General features: G+C 46.8%; 1 protein-coding gene across 1 annotated transcript in view; it reads right to left on the bottom strand.

Moving 5' to 3' along the window:
* Positions 1–20,734, bottom strand: part of LOC119439078 (probable E3 ubiquitin-protein ligase HECTD2) — a 99,880-nt gene extending 79,146 nt beyond the window's left edge. The window contains exon 1 of the mRNA XM_037704824.2: positions 20,479–20,734. Coding sequence (XP_037560752.1) covers positions 20,479–20,667 — 189 coding nt within the window. The 5' untranslated portion in view covers positions 20,668–20,734. The remainder of the gene's footprint in view (positions 1–20,478) is intronic.
* Between the last annotated feature and the right edge of the window lie 1,613 nt (positions 20,735–22,347).

Genomic DNA, 22,347 nt, shown 5'->3' with positions numbered 1-22,347 from the left:
TTATTCAGGCGAGCAGCTTGAAAAAACGGACTTTTCACGGAGGCAAGCGCTGTACGTGTCAGTTTCCTGGCCTTCGTAGCAGTTTTTTTTTTTTTTTTTCTTGTGCTGCTCGCCTGAAGAAAGAAGACCTTATCTTCAGAATGGATGTTTAGCGCTCCAGGACTATGTGCCCATTCCATTCCAACTCCATTACTGAATATCGGGCTCGCATTGCATTACCATTTCATCGGCCAGATTGTTGCCATCGTTTCATTCCCATTGCATTCCGCGGGTGTGAATATGTGTAACGATTCCGCAATCATTCCACCTCCAGAGTTGCCACCCCGGAACTCTGCGGTATACTCCCTGTAGCTTATCTTTTTTTTTTTTTTCCGCTCTTTCACCGACGACCATCGCTTGCAGACACTTTCACAGGGCAGATCGACCGCTAAAGCTCACCGGCTTTCAAGAAAGAAAAAAAAAAAGTATATGCCGATCCCACGCATTGTGGGAATCGATGTCATGCGAAGTATTTTGCAGGTAGCTGGCAATCCTGCATCGTTCGGGGTCTGCAAAGCGTTACCAGGTGAACCAACGTGTTTGTGTAAGACGAGCGGTTGTATGTGTGTGTGACGACAGTCGCAAGGCGGTGACGACAGTCGAAATGACGGGAGCGGCATGATTTCTACATGCATGCAGGAGTCCGACCAAAGCTTACGGCATGCCGATTGTTGGGTTCTACATAGGTTCTGGACCGGCTTCTGCGACTAAGTGTTATACAATGGCACCTACCTATGCTTATGTTATGTGGAGTACGTTAAAACGACACTCCGGCGAAGTACGTAATTCGACACTCCGGCGAAGACACGTTGAAAGCCGTTCGATCTGGGCCGATCATGAATGCAGTACAATGTCGCACAAGTTCTCTATACAGAGCGTTAGACGTATATCTGCTACGAGAAAAGGCAAGGAAATGTGGGCTGATCCCTAAGGTGGGGGTGCAGACTTAACACTTCGCCTCAAAGTGCTAGCAAGAAGAATGCGAGAAACTGGCACGTGACGCACTCGCCAAATGTCGGCAAGAGCGACTTGGCCGGGCGTGCGTCCCTCCACTCTGAAAGGAGTCCGCCATCGCACGCAAGCTTCTCTCGTGCCAAAGAAGCAAGGAGTATTCTTCGCATTGAAATTGGCCGCTTTTTCCGAAATGTAAACACCGCAATATCGGAAGTGTGCTGATATAAAGAGAAGCACTTCGCCCTGTGCTACGTTTGGACGGTCAGTGCAAGCGAGTGACCAACTCCGCTTTGCTTGTTCTGACTTTTGAACAAAAAAAAAAAAAAAAAAGGTGGACACATTATTGTCAGAATTTTCTCTCTGTCTCTCTTTTTGTTAATTTTTTTTCTCCTAGGGGTCGGCAGACTTCGTGCGTGTTCTACACGGAAGTGCATTTTTATACCTGACTTGACAACAACGTCCTGTCCGCCAGCGAACACGAGTGACATTGATTGCGTAGCCTCCTTTTCCCATTCCTTTTTTGGCTTCAGCGGCGTCGATCTTGTTTACGCTGTGGTTGTCTAGGAGACTGCGCCAATCGAATGTGCAGCATTCGAACAACCCGATGCCTCTCGAATGACCTTTTTTCCGTGAAGTCGTGCTGTTGCCGCCCCCTGACCCCCTTCCCCTATCTCTCTCTCGCTTCCCCCCCCCCCTACTTTTTTTTTCTTTTCTTGCATATCCGCTCGTCCACGCGTACATGCCAATGAGCGGAAACGCATCAAATATGCAGAATGCAGAGGTCACTCGATTCGATGCGAACCTCGGGAGAGCGTGCGGTCTCTGCACGACGTGTACAAATGAAAGAGGCAATTGGCACGATGTAGCTGTATACACCCTGGAAAAACGGTGCTCGGCCCTCGACTTGACATTCACGGACTCTCTCCGCTGACAGTTATTAGACACGTGGCTGTGAGGCTCTCCACTTTGCAGTCTTTGTGCACCATCTCGCTTTGACGGGCTACTGTTTTGTTCAGCTCTCTTTCCATTAGCACGCTGTACGCGAACATTTCATTGAATGAAGTTTGTAGAAGTGTAGCGCTTTTTCGAATGACTCGAGGAGGAAAAGACGTGCATGCACACGTGGCTTCACCGAGTGACAAATAAATAGCAGGGTATCCCAGAAAGAAATATTTGTTTCCGTTTTATGCATCCCTACTTGGCAAAGCGAACAGCATTACATGTGCACTGTGGTATTTAGATGGCTATAGCAGAAAGACAAAAAGCCGGGTCACATTTGTGTCCCAGCCTTTTCTGGAGATGGCCGGGTTTGCCAGGGCAAATCGGGTTTGCACGAATGTAGGCTGAGAGATGTTACTTACGCGTAATTTTCTTGGTTATTGTGTCAAAGGATTTCTAACCATTTAAGTGAAGAGCGCACGCTGTTAATATAATAATTTCTGCAGAAATCAACAACTTCAACCTATACAGCGAGCACTACACCCCATGAGCTTCTATGGAAATCTTAACACAGGAGCTCCAGACATACACAAATCAATTACTCTCCTTCTACGGGCAAGCGAGAACTTGTCATTTAGATTTCAGTTTGATGTTTTCATTTAAACCTCCAGCCGTGTGGTATACAGTCACCTCGATTAATGTGCCAGCACACGCAAGCATGGCGAGTAGGGAGAGATTTATAGCTGCAAGGCACCTCGCTTTGCTAGCACTCACAAATCATGCCAGTCACAAAATGCTTCTGCAAAACGTTCGCACTGCTGACCTCAGACTCATGTAACGCTCGTGTCCTAAATATCTTGGACCACGCAAGTTGCTTCTGATTCTGTTCAAAGCCTATAGCTTCACTTCAATAAGTTACAACTTTTTCATTTTCTACTCATTTATTGGCGTTCTTTTGGAGCAAAGATCAGCGTTGTGTGGCACGAAAAAACGGCGTGCAGTATAAATGCAACACGAAGATAGTCAACAAGCTAAAATATTCCGGCGTTTAACCGTCACTATGTCGCCTACCTGCACCGCTCGAGCTGTTCATTGACCCGTTTTTTACTATAGTAGCGTAGCGGTTGTCACGTGCTTGTGCGTCATCGTCCAGTATTACATATAAATGAAGCCCTTCGGTAGCTTTCCGCCTCCGAAAGCAGCTTGACTGACATTCAGGTGACGCGCTTATTACGCAGAGCCTTTTTGTTCTTTCCTTACCGCACATAGGTCAGCGCCCTCTTACCATTCTCCTGCTTGCACTTACGCCTCCATGACGCGTCATCACATATACATACAATCAAGAGATGGTGACACATGCCAAGTATTGTGTTGGAATCATGAATGAGTTGTCAGCCAAGTAGCCAGAAGTTGTGCGGGTCATCAGTATTTCGGACTTCCAGGGCCTAACAAAAGTGGGGTTCAGGCCACCCCTTTCCATAATTTACAGTGCTGTCAATCCATAGTCTTTACTTTGCTGATTGTCTTTTGACGATGAGGCTATGAGGACAAACCAAGTTACCTTATTATAGGCGCGTTGGTTGAGTACGTGAACGTTAACAGGGTGGTCTGGGGTCATGCCAGATATGTCAACATTTTGGGACGACTGAGCTAAGCAGAGAAATTTGACATACCCGACGCGGTATCTTAGTTGCTATGACACTGCGCTGCTAAGCAAGAGGTCACGGGTTCGTTTCTGCATTTTGAATGTTAAAATGTATGTTGGTTGGTTGGTAAAATATTGTTTCTTTCTTTATTTTTTTATGTTTATTCAAGTCTTGACATATTCTACAAAAGTGTGCTTCAGTTACTATACTTGTATACAAACTCTGCATGAGCCCATGGCTAGAAGTAATGCTAAGGGCTCAGATGAAATGTGCAACTCTACTGCATATATATTTCAACTGAATAAAACCTCCTTCTTTTTCCCCGGCCGCAGCAGCCGCATTCCGATGGGGGCGAAATGCAAAGACGCTCGTGTGCTTAGATTTAGTTGCACGTGAAAGAACCCCAGGTGGTTCAAATTAATTCGAAGTTCCCCACTAGGCGTGCCTTTTAATCATATCGTGGCTATGACATGCACGTGAAATACCAGAATCTTGTTTAATTTAAATCAGAGTGGAGTCTGTATTTCATACAGACAAAATTTTGGCCGGCATAGAACAGAAAAAAAAAGTCACAGGCCTGCGTGGCACACGCAGCACAGTCACAGCGTAAGCTGGAGGAGCGGCTCAAGAGTAGCTTCAATTTCGGCACCACGCACAACAGGGTCTTCGCGGCGTAGTCTCTTCGCCTCGTTTTCAAGAAAACGATCTGACCTGTCCGCCCGGCGTCGACGGCGAGCAGCGGCTTGTACTGCTCCCTGCACAGCAGTCTGCTGAGCCCGATGATGCCTGGTTGCAACCGTGCACATAGCTTTACGATTTGGTTCTTCAGCAGCGGTTCCTACCTTGCGAAGAGGAGCCATAACGTCTACCGAAGAGATATCCAGAATACGTGGCGCACATCTCACATCCCTTGACCCGTGGCACGGTACGTTGTTGTTGTTGTTGTTGTTGTTGTTGTTGATTATGATGATGATGATGATGATGATGATGATGATGATGGTTTAGTGGCATCTTCAAAACAGGCTACATGCAGCATGCAGCTGCTATATGCAACTGCTACATGCCGGGACACGTAGTGGAATATTACCGAACTGCAAAGCAAATTTTGTACGTATCCAAGCAACGCGGCACGCATGTAACATGGCGTGTCAAATGGCTCGGTACGATGCTAATGACGATGATTATAATTTAATGACATTTCCTTTGAAATGGGACGGTGAAAAATAGTCATCTAGCCCACTTGAATTAATCAGGTATGCCATACATATTTTTCATTACAACAATATTTATACATCCCCATAATCTTCTTTTTCTTCCACAAGACTTCTCCATCTACTTTGTAACGCTACCTATGCAACTGCTACATGAAGTTCCACCTGGTGCAACATTTTGCTACTGCAATGCGAATGGTGCACGTATAGACGCTATGCGGCGCGCATCTCACATCGCAAGACAAGTGGCAGAATACGATGCTAATGATCATGATGATGATGAGATGATTTATAGACAACTACCCAGCGTGATTTAATCGGGTACACAATATACATTTTTTCTAGCATTCATGCATACAACTCCGTAAATTTCTTTTTCTTCCTCAAACCTTCTGCCTTGTACCGTTACCTGTGCATCTGCTACATGGCGTTCTACCTGGTGTAATAATATGCAAGCGCAATGCAAAATGTGCACGTATCGACGTTACGCGGCGCGCATGTCACATCGCGTGTATTGGTTGGAAAAAAAAGAAGCAGGGAAGAGATTGATACGACCGGATCTCTTACAGTCATAGGTAGCGGCACAAGGTAGATATTGAAGGGAAAAAAAGATTAAGAAGATGTATACAGAAATGCTAGATAAAAAAAAACGGTGGCTCCAATCCACGCTGTGAAGGTGGTTGGACAGCGAAGCTGTAAACGACACCCACAACGATTACCCATTGTGACATCACTTGAATTCACTCACGTTGCTCTACAAAGAGTTAAGCCAGAGACAAGTGAAATGTACTTAACCACATCCTTTGTTACTTCACAACATTATATCCACGCTGTTCTTCTGGCGTCTTTACTTTACGCGGTCTACCTATGTCCCATGGTAGCTAGGAATGAACTGAATAAGTTGCTAGACAATGGTGACGTCACTACGTGATTTCTATGCTGTTTGATACTTTTAAACTCTGAGTAGCTTACGCTTTACCGCGAAACACACGCGGGAGAAGGAATGCTGTAAACGACACCCACAACGATTACCCAATGTGACGTTACTTGAATTCACCCACGTGGCTCTTCAAAGAGTGAAACCAGAGACACTGGTTTCACGAGGGTTTTGAATGACGACAACCCCTTTCGAAGCAGCTGCAAACCTAATCTTTACCGGAACGCGTCGGAGGGTGTTCCCATTGTTCATGGGCGCCTTATCATCCATCATGTGATTTTGATGCTTGTTTTGTGGTTTTTCTTTTGAAAACGAGTGCTGAGCTGTATGCTGTATGCCTGATTTCAAAGGAGATATGCTGTTTGTATTCAATTTCTAGCCTGGCGTTTCTTGCTTACGCCAACGACACGAAAATTTCCTTCGCTGGTAGAGGTATACAGCTTCGCCGTAATACATGTACAGCATACCTGATTAAATCTAGCAGGCTAGGTGACCATCTGTACCAGCCACGTTTCACAGGGGATGCAATTAAAATAATTATCGTCATCATCGTGTCTCCTAGCGCGCTAGGGCGCGTTTATAGGGCATTTTTCCGCTGCCTGATAGCAAGCTGTTGAAGTTGTGCGAGTGAAAGCTCAGACTGGCAAATGCGTAGGGCATAAATTTTCAATGTTTGCAAGAGCGACTGTGTGTAATTTTTTTTTAACCTTTTACGTGATGCAAGCGTTATGTCTGACGAGGATGTCCGTGAAAAAGCTGCATAGAGTATTCGCGATGTTTATTTGGGCGTCAACATGGGAACGTACAAGCCGTAGCAATTTGTTTCATAGAGTGGCGAATGGAGGGCTGCGGTTGTCACATTTGTTCCTCAAGCAAACTGTAACCAGGTTCTCTCTCTCTCTTTTTTTTATTGCGATCAATTATACGGACACTTCAACCGGATTTCTGCTGTCGGCGTCGCCGTCGCCGTCGCCGTGAGGTTCCGTATAGATAAAATCTTCGCCGCGCGCCGTATGCCCCAGCGGAAGCGTGCGGGGACGCGCGCTATCACGGAGAGCGAACGCACTCAATCTCCCACGCGCAAGCAAGGAAGCGGAAAGCCAGCGCTGGAGGGAGCAGGGGGGTGGGGGGCGCACTTCTACGCTGCCAACAACCGCGCTCGTCGTTCGTTCGACCGCACCGTCTCTTATCTCCACACGGCTCTGACCTTTAAGCGCCGGCGCATTCAGTTTCCGTTGAAGCGATAGACCGCACGTACCTTCGCCCGCTGCGCGGCGTATGCACTCGCTGCCAGCGTTTTGACAGTCGTTGGCTGCAGTCATTCAGTGTGATCTATTCATGTTTGTTTGTGCGCGCTCACACGACGCTTGTTCATTCAGTTAGTAATAGTCGAGCCACATTTTCCAACGCACGCTACACATGCAATGCTGCCCAGATCGGCAGTGCAGCACTACAGGTGTGTCCCTTCGCACGCGCTGCCCACGGTAAGCGCTTCTCATCAACACCACCGTTTCACACGCGCCTTCTCGTGGTCATCGAGTCTCTCTTCATGTCGGTCTACTTACGCCGCAGCACACCTGCTTACTTAATCAGCTCATGTTTACTACAATTCATATTGCTACCAAGGCCGCTCACCTTACTTCGTATGACATTGCTGTGTTGCTATCGCATTCATTGCTTCGCCCTTAGGGCGAAACTGTGACATTTTTTTTTTTTTTTGCGGGACCAAAAGGATGCTTTTCTGAGAAGAATGATTCAAGTACGATTACGCGACTCTTTGCCTGATTATGTAGTGTTGTTCATGTATACGGGGTCAATGGCTTTAAGGGCGTAAGTGGTCGCGTCTTTTGATATAATTAAGTCGAGATTTTCAAGTGAATATCTTGCCGTAGTTACTCCTAAGAAATTGTGTAGAGATCTTGCTGACGCATTCTTGCCTGTCCCTTTGTATCGTACAGTACAAGAATGCCCGGTAAGAGCCTCTGTTAAATCTTTCTTTTTCCAAATGCATACATACACTCTCCCAGTGAATCCGTGGCGGCAATCCAAAGGCATATTTGTACCTTGGTATGTGAACCGCTCTGATCTGAAAAAAAACAAACAAAAAACGGAGACGATCGAGCATATCTTTCTGGACTGCCATGACGCAGTGTTTTTGTGGAATGTTCTAAAATGCAGCATTTAAAAGGAGCGGCCGATAAGTCAATTTGGGATACGTTTCCTGCCATGCGCTGAACCAGGGGGAGTGCTCTGCGACCTGTTAATACTTCTGTGCATGCATAGCGCGTGGAGAACGCGCATGGATGTGAAGCATGAGCATATCGTTGTGACCCCTGCTCAACAGTACTCTATTGAAAGTGTGTTATACATAGGCGAATTTTTCTGTACACAAAGCGCTCGTCCCGATTGGTTACCTGTGTTGGACAAACTGACCACGCTAAATCCTTTTTATCACAACACACTGGTCAGACACTGAGTAATGTTTTTATCCTCATGTAACTTTTTACGATTGTGATGAAGAAGACGTACAACATGCTCTGCAGATGATGCACACCACCAAAAGTAGCAGCATCGTGATCGTTCCGCAAAAGACGACGCCGAAGTTACGGCTGAGAGCGCTGCCCGACGTAACTGTTTAGCCGCCCGTTCTGTGCCAGTATATCCGAAGGATCTACATCTACGCCTGTATCAATAAACATCATTTCACAATGTACCTTATTTTGCCAAGCAGGTAATAACGAAAAAAAAAAAAAAAAGCTTGCGTGCCTCCGTGATAGAGTATCTGACTCCCGCGCAACGGGCCCGCGTTTGATCCCGGCGGGAACTCGGTACTTTTTTTTTTTTTTTTCATTTCCGGCGATAGCGGTTACGGATACTGGCGGCGGACGCGATCGCCAACTGAAATGGCTGTTGGAATGAGCCCATAACAGCTTACGCTGCAAAAAAAAAAAAAAAATGCAGATCCCACGCACTGTGGGAATCGATGTTATGCGAAGCATTTTGCTGATAGCTGGCCATTCTGCGTCGTTAGGGGCCCTGCAAAGCGTTACAAGCTGGAACAACGGTTTGAGTATGAGGAGAGCAGCTGCGTGTCTGACGTGAACGTGTGTGTGTGACGACAGTAGTATGACGGCCTCGACGATGGCATGACGACATGATTTTTTTTATGCAAAGCATTGTTGACGAGTTCAACCCAGTTTTCTGTAACGGGTATCTCGCCGTTCTCGAGGGCTGATCCCGAATATTGGGTAGTCCCAAAAGGTTGGCCGATCCCAAAGTTATCCTAGTCTAAAATGTGGGCCGTTCCCGTGTGCCACTGGGTATGTGCCACTCTTCAATGAACCTACCTGACGTTAAAATACGAATTCTGGAATTCTATGTGCCAAAGCCACGATTTAATTATGAGGCGCGCTGTAGTGTGGGGATTCCTGATTAATTTTCACCACCTAGGGTTCTTTAACATGCACCCAATGCACGGTGCACGAGCGTTTTTGCATTTCTGCCCCCTCGAAATGCCGCCAACGCGGCCGGAAAACGAACCCGAAACCTCACGTGCGTAGCAGCGCAACGGCGTAGCCACAAGCGAACACGACGGGTCGTCTTTGACGTCAACTTGGGCATGTGCCACATGGTGTGTGCCGCAGGGTATGTGCCAAATTGAGTCACTGGGTGTGATTCATGTGTATGATTCGTAAGAACCATTCTCTGCCAAACCATGAAGGCGTTGCATTACGTAGAGATCAAATGGTGTTCAGTCGGCTTAAATTGCAGCAAGACGACGACGACGCTGACAACGATCCTATGACGACGACGTGATTTCTACTCCGACCGTTCGGTGCGAATTTACGACACGCCGATTGTTGTGTTCTACATAGGTACCGGACGGGCATAAGCGAGAGAAACATGGATTGTGACGTCATCTGCTACTAAGTGTTGTGCAGTCGTACGTATGTATATCTATAATCATGTGGACTGCGATTTCCGGCATGCTACTGAAATCGCACTTGCGGTGCGATGGAACTCGCATCATGTGAAACAGGCTTCACGCACCTCGATGGCTCAGTGGCTATGGCGTTCCGCTGCTGAGCAAGTGGTCGCTGGTTCGATCCCAGTCGCGGCGGCGCTATTCCAGTGGGGCAGAGTGCAAAGCACGCCGTCTCTGGATGCACCTTGAAGGAACCCAGGCGGCGGATACAATCCTGAACCATCCACTACGTCGTCTCTCATAACTCCCTGTGCCATTTGGGGACATTAAACCCCCCAACTTTTATACGTATGTGTTTGAACTTCCTACAAGCATTTCATTCCAATCACATTCCGATAATTCAGATTCAGAAACTATCAATCACCTATGCACTGTTTCCATCTGCCTGTGCCAGAATATCTGGTGTGCTTTGAGTCCACTGGACCATCGGAGTTTTACTTAAGCTCTGATCCTCGGAGCCTGACCTCACCCCTCATAAGCCTAGAAAGCCACACGAGCTCTCTTCTACAGTACCTGGTGGTTCATGTCAGCCATCTCTATCTAGCACGGTGCGTTCGCTGCCAGAAGTACGTACGTACTAGATGTTACAACGCTCTGCACAACAGTGAGGAGCTCCAACTTGGTGCTTGAGAGGAATACAAACAAGGTGTTGCTTTAATAAAGTAACTATGCACTTGAAGGCAGATAATATTTGCAAAAAAAGGATATTTAGGTACATTTTGCTGTTTCATTGCGGAATTCTGTAGAGAACAAAGCCGGTCACCGGCACATCTGTAGGGCAAGTACAGATAGCTATATAAACTGGGCCCGTATTCACAGAAAGCTCTTGCGTTAGCATTGTTCTTAAGACAGAATTCCAGCCAATGCTGATGCTGGACATTTCATTAGCGAAGGTGGCCGGGCAATGACAATTAAAGAACATTTACGAGGAAAGCTTTGCGAACTCTGCCCCTGCTTCGTCGGCCTCGCGAACGTTCCATCGTCTACTCGTTGAGAACCCACTCACGTCAAACCCATCGCCCTCTCCTCAGCACATGTTTCGGCCAATCACCTCGCTTTAGGTTAGAAACGCCATTCCCAACCAACAACCTCGTAGAAAGTGGATGAAGTGACAAAGAAGCTACCGCGCAATAAAAGGCAGCCATTGGGCGCTAACCTACCTCACGGAAATCATTTATTGTGTTTAGCCACTCTCGCATGCGAAAGTAACTGGCAAAATCTTTCTTTTGATTGTTATTTTTGTGCTCTTAGCAGCACATCATTTATGTGTTATAACCAGAGGATCAACTATGTCCAGTGTTTACAAAAGTTGTCCACCTCTGTGCCCGGCGCTCCATATGAGCATTTCCTCAAACCAAACTTGTTATGGTGTCCAAGTCTCTCTGCTCATGCGGCAAACGTTGGAGCCGGTGGCCTTCTGTCACGCGCCGGCGCGTGACTCGGCTAGCGGTTCGCTGAAAACGACTCGCGCACCATCAGAACTGTTGCTTGAGAAAGCGCTCACTCGCAATCTCGCCTTTGATTAAATACCAAAGCTAAATGATGCAGAAAACAGAAAGAAAATACTCAAAACACGATCAATTTCTTTTCTTGCTTTTGTCTTTTTTTAAGCTGAAACTGAAAACATAACATTCCCTTAGTACTTAGTTATATGACAGACATTAGATTTTAGACGGAACAGCAATCTTTGTATTTGGTGATAACATTATAAATCCGCATGTTACAAGGATCTGCATCTTGCATGACAATATTTGTTACTATTTTCACATGCTCTGCGAAACAGGCACCCAGAAAAAAAAAAAAAAAAACACCGCATATCCACGGGGTGAATGATGATGAGTGGGCGAAGCTCCGGAGGGAATCATCGGTAAACCGTGAATCTTCCGTGTAATTCACCCAGTCTCGCCGCACTAAATCGAACGATTGACTTCCACCAATGACACGCGCCATATGTGACGTCATCTCTATTTTATAACAGCGCCCTTCATTATAATTGCACCATCTCCCGCTTAAGGGGACGCTAGCACAAACGCGTTAGAAACGTGCAGTACTCTAAGGGGAAGAGGCCACAGCGTCTTACGCAGCCGTTTACACATGCCGGAACGTGCACCGCGTTTGCTGACGCCATCAGCGTTTATGAATACGGGGGTAAAGCGGAGAGGCCACAGCGTCTTACACCAGCTTCTTGCACGGGCCGTAACGCGCTAGCACAAACGCGTTAGAAACGCGCAGTCTTTCGTTAATGTTGGGTATTTATTGCCATCGTGGTGCGTCTGTTCATGTGCACTTCGTGGCGTAGTGGTTAGCGCCACGCGCTCAGAAGCGACGGGTCCCTGGTTCGATTCCGCTACGGCTGCAACTCTCGGAATTTTTTTTTCTTATAAAAGTAGACGTGGCTACCTACTACGACGACGACTACTACTACCAAAGGGACAGACCCACACCCTAAGGAGCTTCGCCCCTAAAAACATTGTTCGTGGTTGTTAACACGACTTCGTGTCATGTATACCATAACGCTTCACGAATACCATAACAGCCGTCACCTGAAAGGAATGTTTCATGGTTAAGATCGAGAGTTAAGCCGTTATAAGCGATTGAATGTTTCATAGTGACCTGCAGCAGCCTTTATCGAAGCTATGGCCGTCCAACCGGCCGGCCGGCCGGCCTTACGCCGACGACGACCGTTATCATCGTCAGGCTACCCCGTCATCCCCAGCTTCACCATCGTCATAAGGTATATAAAGGAAAAAAAGACAACAGACTTAGCGATTTCTTCAGCTTTGAACTTATGTACTGCGACAGCTTCGTTATTCTCCAGTGAAGGCCACCATCTTGTGCTTGCGTGCCTGCTTTTTTCTCAAATTATTGTGCTCACCCACTACGAAGGAATGAACAAGAGGTCAGTGGTTTTAGTGATGTGCGTGCGTGTGTGTGTGCGTGCGCGTGTGCGTGTGTGTGTGTGTGTGTGTTGGTGAGGGGAGGGGGAAGGAAGGGTGCGGTTGTAGAATAATGGATTTTTTTAAAGTGAGAATGTGGAAAAAAAGCAATATTTTACATAATTTTGCATTGATACTTATAGATTCTGTGATATTAGAAAAATAAAGTTTTGCTTAGCAAATCTGCCTAGCAATTAAGTTGCGAGCTTACCGTCTTTGTGACGTACATAACTTCCTTTCTGTATGGTATAGCAACGTACGTTGTGGTATTGTAAATAAAATGGCAGACTTTAGCCCCCTCAGTCTCCCCATGTCTAAGTAGACGAGATTTATTTAGCTGAAATGTGCCATAGCTTTATGGAACCTTATTTATATATGTTCGCCGCTGTTCGATCGAATGATTATACTCATTTGTGAACAAGCCTGAACAAGCAATACTGTAGTGGACGAGGATAAAATTATGTGCATCGCTTCGAAGTTATTCTTGACAAGTTGGCGCTGTGTTGGTGTGAACTTTTTCGTCGTCATCTTCGTGAAACAGCGTCCGTGGCACACGAGAGGCTTGCATGACAATGATCATGATCAGCCTCAAACATGGTACATACCCACAATAAAAGATTGGGCAAGAATCAGGAGGTTGCTACAAAACAACATCGGGAACCACCTTCGGGACGGCACCAGTGCCAACAACGACGTGGCAACGAAAATACCACGCACTTTTTTACAAAGTAGCTCACAGGATTCGGAGCCGGCAAGTACCCGATAGAGCTTCACTGCAAATCACAGGGCAAAAAAACATTCGCTCATATCTCGTAGGTGGCACTGCGTCATTTCGCTCGTGACATGAAATCTTGAAATTCTGGCCTCAGAGTTGATTAATCCCCACCCAGAACCTTGAGAACGACTTACCGAATCTGAAATGCAAGAAGCCTTTCGCACAGTATGACTGCCTGATCGCCGGCGTATTAAAGGCACTGATCTCTGCTATGTTTACTTCTATAGTAGAGATCAGTGCTTAAACGCTGATTTACAGAAACACTAAATTGCAGAAATGGTATAACAAAAATTTCTACTTAAAGGTCATGTCAAATGCCCCGCTGCCGACACACGTCGGACTTGGACGTTGACCTAATTGAATGATGGCAATAAAATATGACTGTATTGCCCAAGTTTTCGGAACTTCTTACGCTGATTACGCTAATTACAATGTATATTTCACCTAGCTTGATAACACAAAAGAAACAAGAATAAACATATTGCACCAACACTGCTTCAATTAAATATTTTTCAAATAATAAAATTTGGACCGCCCCGAACAAAAGAATTTAGCATAAGCATTTGTCCAAGCAGCTGCGAACATATATAAATAAGATACCAGAACTCTATAAATTTAGTCTACTTAAACATGGGGAATAAAGTTGGTCAGTACGCCTAGTTGAGCGAGTTGTTTTAGCATGACGATGATGTAAATGCGCTTAAAAGACGTGGACACCAGGTAAAGACGAGACACACATTGCGCGCAACTTTCAACTTGTATATTCGAAAATCCGGCCGTCACTTATATACGCTTACGCACGTGACAACTGACATGAGCACTGCACTCATGATACACCCAAAAAAACCAAAGTTCCTTTTCTATCAACATCAGGGATGCTACACTGGCACATTTTCCTATTTCATCACGTATCGACTTCGCCTAGATAATAAGTCTCGTCCATTGATTGCACTTCTGGACTATAACGGTGCAGCAGCTATCAAGTTTCGGAGGGCAGGAGCACTTTTTGCAGTGAGCGGCGAGAGTGGCTAAATTGTGTCCATGTATTTCGAGGTCGTCAGACCTCTGACGACCGAACATCGTAACTCTTATAATTGCATCTTGCACCATGTTTTCTTAATATTTTTGAACGGCTTGGCTCACGCTACCTATACATATGCGAACCGATTGTTGCGATTTACGTATTAAGTGAGCCACGTTGCAAAATGCAATACTTCGTGTTTATCGCCATTCATATTCGACTGTGCGATCTGATCCATGTGAAATTTTGTTGACTGGTACCACTTGGATTTGCACGGCGCACAGAATCGCCTACACAGTCCCCGAACTGAGGCCGACGAGCCAGAGCGCCATCGAATCGCACCACGAGCAACTAGTCTGTTGAGCCCTTTTGGGGGTAATCCGTGATTCGCAGCTCTTGGACCGCGGGAAGCCTGGTCCGTGAATTAAATCGTTAATTGCATACGGCACTTGAATCCCCCTTAGAAGATGGTGAGAAATAAATAAACGAAGTGAGGGTAAACGATGAGCCACTGCTCTAAGGAAAAAACAAAGGTGCAGCTCAACCTTTGTTTTTAGGTGCGTGCCAAATTTTTGTGACAGTGCAAACGTGTTTTTTTTTTTTTTTTTTTTTTAGTTAGTTAGCTTCACTATATCAAACTATAGCCACCATGGGCGACACTTTGTCCCCGCCCCTCTTGATGCATTAGAATGAATATGAAGAAAGGAAAATGCACCGTTGCCAACGGGAATGCTAAAATTATTTTTACTGAGAGCAAGTTTTGTTGAATACTACAATATTTTTGTCTTCTTAAATGGAGCGCATGAAGTTGTAAGGGTAAAAATGTGTGTGGTTTCTTGCACGTGCGTACGTAACAGAAATGTACTGGAGGCAGCATGTGGCCCTCTTGATGCATTAGAATGAATATGAAGAAAGGAAAATGCACCGTTGCCAACGGGAATGCTAAAATTATTTTTACTGAGAGCAAGTTTTGTTGAATACTACAATATTTTTGTCTTCTTAAATGGAGCGCATGAAGTTGTAAGGGTAAAAATGTGTGTGGTTTCTTGCACGTGCGTACGTAACAGAAATGTACTGGAGGCAGCATGTGGATGTGTTGACTAGGGCGCCAGAATTCTCTCCTCGCACCCGCTATATAGCATGCTATATAGGATGCTATATAGCATCCATCCACTAGCGGATATAGCATCCACCGCCCCCTTTGGAACGGGGCGGTGGGTTGCGCCATATCTTGTTCTTATTTTGCCTAGATTCCTACCTATCTCTAAAACACACACACACACACACACACACACACACACACACACACACACACACACACACACACACACACACACACACACACACACACACACACACACCACACACACACACACACACACACACACACACACACACACACACACACACACACACACACACACACACACACACACACACACACACACACACACACACACACACACACACACACACACACACACACACACACACACACACACACACCACACACACACACACACACACACACACACACACACACACACGCACACACACACACACACACACGCGCACGCACGCACGCACGCACACACACACACACAAAGAATTTCCAGCATCAAACTTTCTGAACCATTATTGGGAACTTTGTTTTTGTACGCCTCCATTGTTTCTGGTCTCCCTACTTTTCTGCCACTAAACCTCCAGTCGCCTATTACTCATCTCTATTGCTGATATGTTTAGTTTCCCCTTGCTATCCGTGAACCCAAAGGCTTCAAGGAGGCCAGAGGAACCTAAACCGACTGCTGGGTAGATATCTTCACATTTTAATAAAACCTGTTCCATCGTTTCCCCAGTTTTACCGCAGCAAGCACATGCTTCTTCTTCCTTGGTGTACCTCGCTTTATGACTACGCGTTCTAAGGCATCCTGATCTCGCTTCGAAAAGGAAAGAGCTTCCCTTTGAGTTATCATAAATTGTTTCTTTCCTGGTTTCGTTTGCCAGTGAAGCTGTTAGGCTCTCGTTGGTCGACATTTTTCGTGGCGTCGTCCATGGGTAAAAATGTGGGCCGATCCCGGAAGTAGTAAATACCGGGCCGAGCCGCGGTGGAGATGAAGCAGGCTTCAAGCACTAAGCAAAGTGAAGCGAAAAGTGCGTACATTCTTTGGAATCACGCATACAACATACAGAACATCACTCGTTTCAATAAAGAACAAGCACAAAACGATCATGATTGATGATAAGGCGCGCCTGATAACAATGCAAATGACGTAGCACTCATCGCGCATACGTTTCCAGATAAAGATTACGGTTGCGCAAGCTGCAGCGGCGACGGCAGCATGCGACGCGGGGAGTGACGCCACTAGCCTTTTGTATATAAAAACACCAGCCTATAGCAACTGATCTTATTGTTGTTGCCGCACCGCTATGGGTATAGCAACGCCGAGAAGCAGCTTGAATACGAGGAGCGGCAAAAGGAAAAAAGAAACGACAATACGATCAGCGGCGGCGTGCTGTCAAAATGACCATTGCTCCGATTACTACCATTACTCTAAATTACAATTGCAACCATTGCTCTAAAGCAATAAAGCATTGCATACCCCCCTCAGCAGTTGTATACATAGAATAGTGATTTTCAACAGCTTGGCTGGACATGCACTTTCGCAGGGCCAGGATGGCGAGTCATTTCTACCCCTTATAAGGTAATTACTCATAGCAAGTTTCTTTTCCATTGCCGCCACCCAGAAGACTGTCTCAGCCTCTCCGACTTTGCGTTTGACGTTCTTTGGTGCCATGTTGCTTACTATACCGGTCGCATACTTGCTGGTAAGCTTTCTAGTTCTTTTTGCTCCACTGTGAGTCAATGTTTTTTTTTCCTGTACAAATACCTGAACACTCTCGCAACCCAATGTAGACGACAGCGATCGAAGCGCCCTCTTGGCGAGAGATACGCTGACATATTGACCACTGCATTGAAAGCGGCGCTGCGAACGGCTCCTGCGTCGCGCCAACTATGCCGCGCAAGCTCATTGCCTGCTCTTTCCCCTAAAATACTTGCACGGACGTCACCATGCTACAAACCCTGCGAAATATGCGAAGCGGGTGAGCAGCGCGACCGCTCAGGGCTTAGAAAGTCCTGCTATACCGACCGCGCAATGCTGCGATGGTGTGAGTTCTACCGCAGTCTCAACCCGTGAGCAAAGTTTCGCTTTCTTTTTTCTCTCCATATTCTAAGGTAGAGCACTGCACGGGCCGGTTTTTTCAGCCTGGGCCCGGCCCGAGCCCGTTTTTACGTTGGCCTGCCCACGCGAGCCCGACTAAAAGTTTTATGGCGAGACCCGCGCCCGGCCCGGGCCCGGAAATAATCTACGTTACCCGCCCCACCCGGCCCGCCACCCCTTTACCTTAGGTCCGAGCCCGGCCCGAGCCCGGCTCGAAACCGGCCCGAACCCGGCCCGAGACCGAAAAAGATCACCGAGCGGCATTAAAAAAATAAGATAAAGAAGAGAATGAAAATAATTTATTCTTAAGGCATAAATACGTGTCGTATGTAATTATGAGCATCATTTGAGCGGTCTGAACGCAAGCACCAGCGCGCGAAGTAGTACGCGTGACCCTGCCGAGCAGTATCGTCAGCAGTTTCTAACGGCGCGACCTTGATGCGGCCCAATCCACTTCTATCGCAGCGCCGCCGCAGTATTTTTCCACGTCGGTCGCCTCACTGCAAAGCATGCGCCGCCCCAACCTCTCGTCCCACTCAACCGTATTCTAGTACACTATAGCCGAAGCGCAGCCACGACCGGTCGTGAGCGTAGCGCATAGATGGAGTAAAGGGAGAAAGAAAGCTTCTCGTTCTTCCATGGTGCAGCGTAATGCGCTGTTTCTAGGCTGCCGGTTGATAACATTCGTGCAATCATGGATGGACGCAGCGCCATATTTCAGCAGCATGACGAATTATCTTATTTTACCAGTCATCGTATTACCAATTAGCCTTTGAAGAATCAGCAAGTCGCGAACGCGCTTGCACCGCGCTGAAAGCATTGTTTACATTGATTTAGGTAAGGAATACAATGACATCCTTTGGTTTGAGGCGACGTCGGTCTTTCTGGACTTTTACATCCTGTTCAAACAGCACAAAATACGACGGAAGAAGAAAAGGGGACTACATAGGAGTAGCACTGCTAGCTTCCAGCTGCGCCGGGGCAACAGGTTTGGTGGAGTCGAGACAAGCGAGGATAACTCGCTGCAGGCTTGTGTGAAATGTTTTCGTCTACTGCGAAACGAACCGAATAAATCAACGTGAATAACTTGGAGGCAAACCCTATTTCTTCATTCAGCCAGAGACGAACCGGTGTTCGGCAACTCACTCCTGAAATCACCGACAGTGTTTGCCATGAAAGTAATTGGGAATCAAACCAGGTCGCAGTCTGCGGCTGGTGGGCCTATAAAGGCAGTCGTGGACCACAAGCAGTCTGCGATGTGTCGCTTGCAAGAACCCGGAAACATTTTCTGCCAGTGCTTCATTTTCTTCCACTTACGAAATAATTCTTTATTATCATCAAGCCCTGTTAATTAGAGTGTCCCCACTTTGACCGACGGCAAAACCCAACACGACAAGGATGATCCAGACATAGTATCAACTTGTAATGAAAAGAAAATGTCGGCTTATATTTTAAATATATTGTCTCATTTTACTCTGCTTTATCCTTTGTGAACACACCACGAAAAGGCTCTTGCACATCCGGCATACCTTAACAATGCTTGCGTTGTTGTTAAGACATTCACTACACTTTTTTTAGCTTCCCTTTGTTCGAGACATTTGTGTTTAAGATCACATCGTTCGACGCCATTCGTCGTGGAGAATGCAGATGTATAGACGTATTCTTATCTGCATTCTTCACGCCGTGGAGTGGGTTATTTGTAATAAAATATTAAAACGTGCCATTTAGAGCAACTCATTTATCAAGAACGGTCTGTGCTCCCAGAGTTTCTCACAGATATAGCCCTGACGGGACATTCTAGAATAAGATTGCGGAGCACAACTCATGCGTACACGGTATGCAGTCGCCGCTAACTCGTTCAGCCCGACACAAACTTGTTTGAAGCGCAGACTCTGCCATTTGTGACTCCTGCTGCGCAGCGCAGATCTCGCATAAAGCATACCAACGGAACAGTGCTCGAATTCACAATGTTTTTCGTTTGTTAGGGCTGTTTGCAATTGGCCGAACGCCTTCGCTAATAACGTGAAGGGCATTGCGATTGACTGGCTTATTGACTGGTTTACGATTGACTGGCATATCTGTCCTTAGGAAAAAATTTAGCGTTATAACTTCCGTTTTCATTCCACCTTTTCCTTTTTTTTCTTTTTTCTTGCGTGATTACGGGCCTAGGTTACGAATTAGCTGTTTGCCATTCGCCAGCCGTCTTCGCTAATGTGTCCAACTTCACGATCAGGTAAGACAAGATTTCTGTAGCTTAAAAACATTTATGCGATAACGGTCCCTGGGCTCGTATTCACAAAAACCTCTTACGCGAAAATTGTTCGTAACAACAAATTTCAGTCAATCCTGATGCTGAGCAAAGGCGCGCTGCCAGTGGCACAGCTTAAGAACGAAAAAAATACGACCCCAGTGGCCGCATATCCGCAAAAAGCTCTTACACTAGAATTGTCGCTGAATACAGGACTATCCTTTCTGAGCATCACACTTTTCTTGTCCCAGCTTCACGGAACATTAAGCAGCCTCGTAGTTCTTTAGCACAATATACACATATTTTTACCATTATGGCTGCTATTATAGCTGAGTCATATTGCTAGCTAACTTCTGTGCTTTCTGAAGCGTGGCAGGGATAATTGTCGGGTGCCAATGATTGCTGATACTCGTCTTGTCGCTTGTCTGCGAATCATTTGCAAGTTCGGAAGGGCGTATGAAGCACATCCAGCTGTGAGCCTGCCGGGATAACGACCCTCCGAGCAAGAGACAAGTCAACAAATGGCATGGACGCACGTGTATACGCATTGGGCGCACGCCACTCACTATGTGCGGCAGACTGTCGCCCGGTGCCGTTCTCCTGCGCAGAGACGTATTGGAGTTGGCGTCCCGGTTGTAGAAGGAGCCGCAGAAGGGGCACATGGCTCGCGCCCGCGTCGACACCGCCGAGATGCGGCAAGCTGGGCAGGTGAGCGACACGGCCGACTCCCGGCCCCCCGCCCCGTACGCATCCATCGCGCGTCTGGGGCAGCCGCCGACCCGGGACGCCGCTGTTGCTAGCAACGGCCGTAGCCATGGCGACTCGCGCCGCCAAGAACCTGGCTCTCGAATCTTCCCGCGCCGGCGGACCCACGCTGCGCCTGGAAAGGTCGGCGTCGCGGTAACGTGCCGGCTCTCGCCGCCAAGCACGCTTTAAGTATTTTTCAAAATTTTGTTGCTATTATTCTATTTGTTATACATCCTGTTACGCTGTGTGCTGACGGGCTCTACTCCCCATAAAACCCGCAAATACCGCAATGTCACATCGTGAAAGTGCAGAAGCGGTATTTGGCAGTTATATTCAGATGGCGAAGTGGGAAAGGCAATCCATCTCTTGAGGCAGTAGCGCACCCAGGATCTCTGCCATGAGAATGGGGGGGGGGGGGGGGGATATTTGTGTATGTGTGTGTGTGGGAGGGGGGGGGGGGTGCGCAAGTTTTGCGAGTGGGCAGACGACTGCGCGTCTCACATCTTAGTTGTAATACTCAAAGGCGCATGGAAAGGAAAGGGGTCAAACTGCATGGCAACCCCTTAAAGACAAAAATTGCATCTTTTTTCCGCCTAGAGCTGCTTCAGTGAAATTCAACGCAATGCCATCGAGCACGCGGTTGGCCCTCCTTGAATTTAAGAGTGAATGAATAAATACAAGACAATGATAGAGTGTTTTTGTTAATCAGGAAAATTCGACCTCGAGCCACTTCTTGAATTGTAATGACAATGTGAACAGAGCACTGAAGGTACACATTGGACCGGTGGGGCTGGACGCTTGGGGGCGAGGGGGGGCGTTAACTCGGCCTCAGGAGTAGAACCCCCCCCCCCCCCGTCGGGGCGCCTCTGTCTTGAGGGGAATACGGCTGATAAAAAGGCAAGCTATCGGTGTACACGGAGTCACACGCGAAACTAGGAATCTTTTCTAAACAATAAGTCGATAAGCCACGCTACACGTGTTTCAAGCCAGGCAGTTGAAACGAGGCAGTAAAGAAGCGCGCGACAAAATATATTGGCGCTCGAGTTAATGTTTTCCATAAGGCATCCCTCGCACACCGCGGCACAAGGGCATGCAGGGGGTGGAATGGAAAGCGGTCCGATCTGCTACCCTGCACGGGGAGAAGGGGGTAATTAAAGAGATCAAAAGAATGTCCAACAAAACAGATTTGTTTGCATATGTGTGTACTTCCAGTGCGTCGCCCAAGTGTATCCAACCACTCACTTCACCGAAATGTGCCAGGCGTATACGGTGGAACTGTATACATTAGCCAGACCTTCTTGAAAGCGTGATTAAAGCCCTGTATTGTTGCAGGCTGTGACGGGAAACGGAGCAAAACGCACTAGATATGTGGCGTGGTTCGGCGATGAAAGCGATGTTCTTGGCATATTTGTGACAGACTGAACATATAGTAATGAACATAAAGTATGTCCGAAAAATCAACATATACAGCAAAGACATTCACACTTGATGTTTTAGTTTGTCAGCAAACAAACTTAGTGTTTACATATTTACGAAAGCATGGCTGCAGGACCACAGCTAACCATCAACATAGGAGAGAGAAGAAGGTTTAATGAAAGGAATTACTAAAGCAGATGGGTAAGTAAAACGGACACTTCGGAGCAGAAAAGAAATCAGATCTCACATATCTTGTAGAGGTAATGAGGGCA

The sequence above is a fragment of the Dermacentor silvarum genome, chromosome 1 (assembly GCF_013339745.2).
Source record: "Dermacentor silvarum isolate Dsil-2018 chromosome 1, BIME_Dsil_1.4, whole genome shotgun sequence".
NCBI classification, from domain to species: Eukaryota; Metazoa; Arthropoda; class Arachnida; order Ixodida; family Ixodidae; genus Dermacentor; species Dermacentor silvarum.
This window is presented reverse-complemented; position numbering and strand designations above follow the sequence as displayed.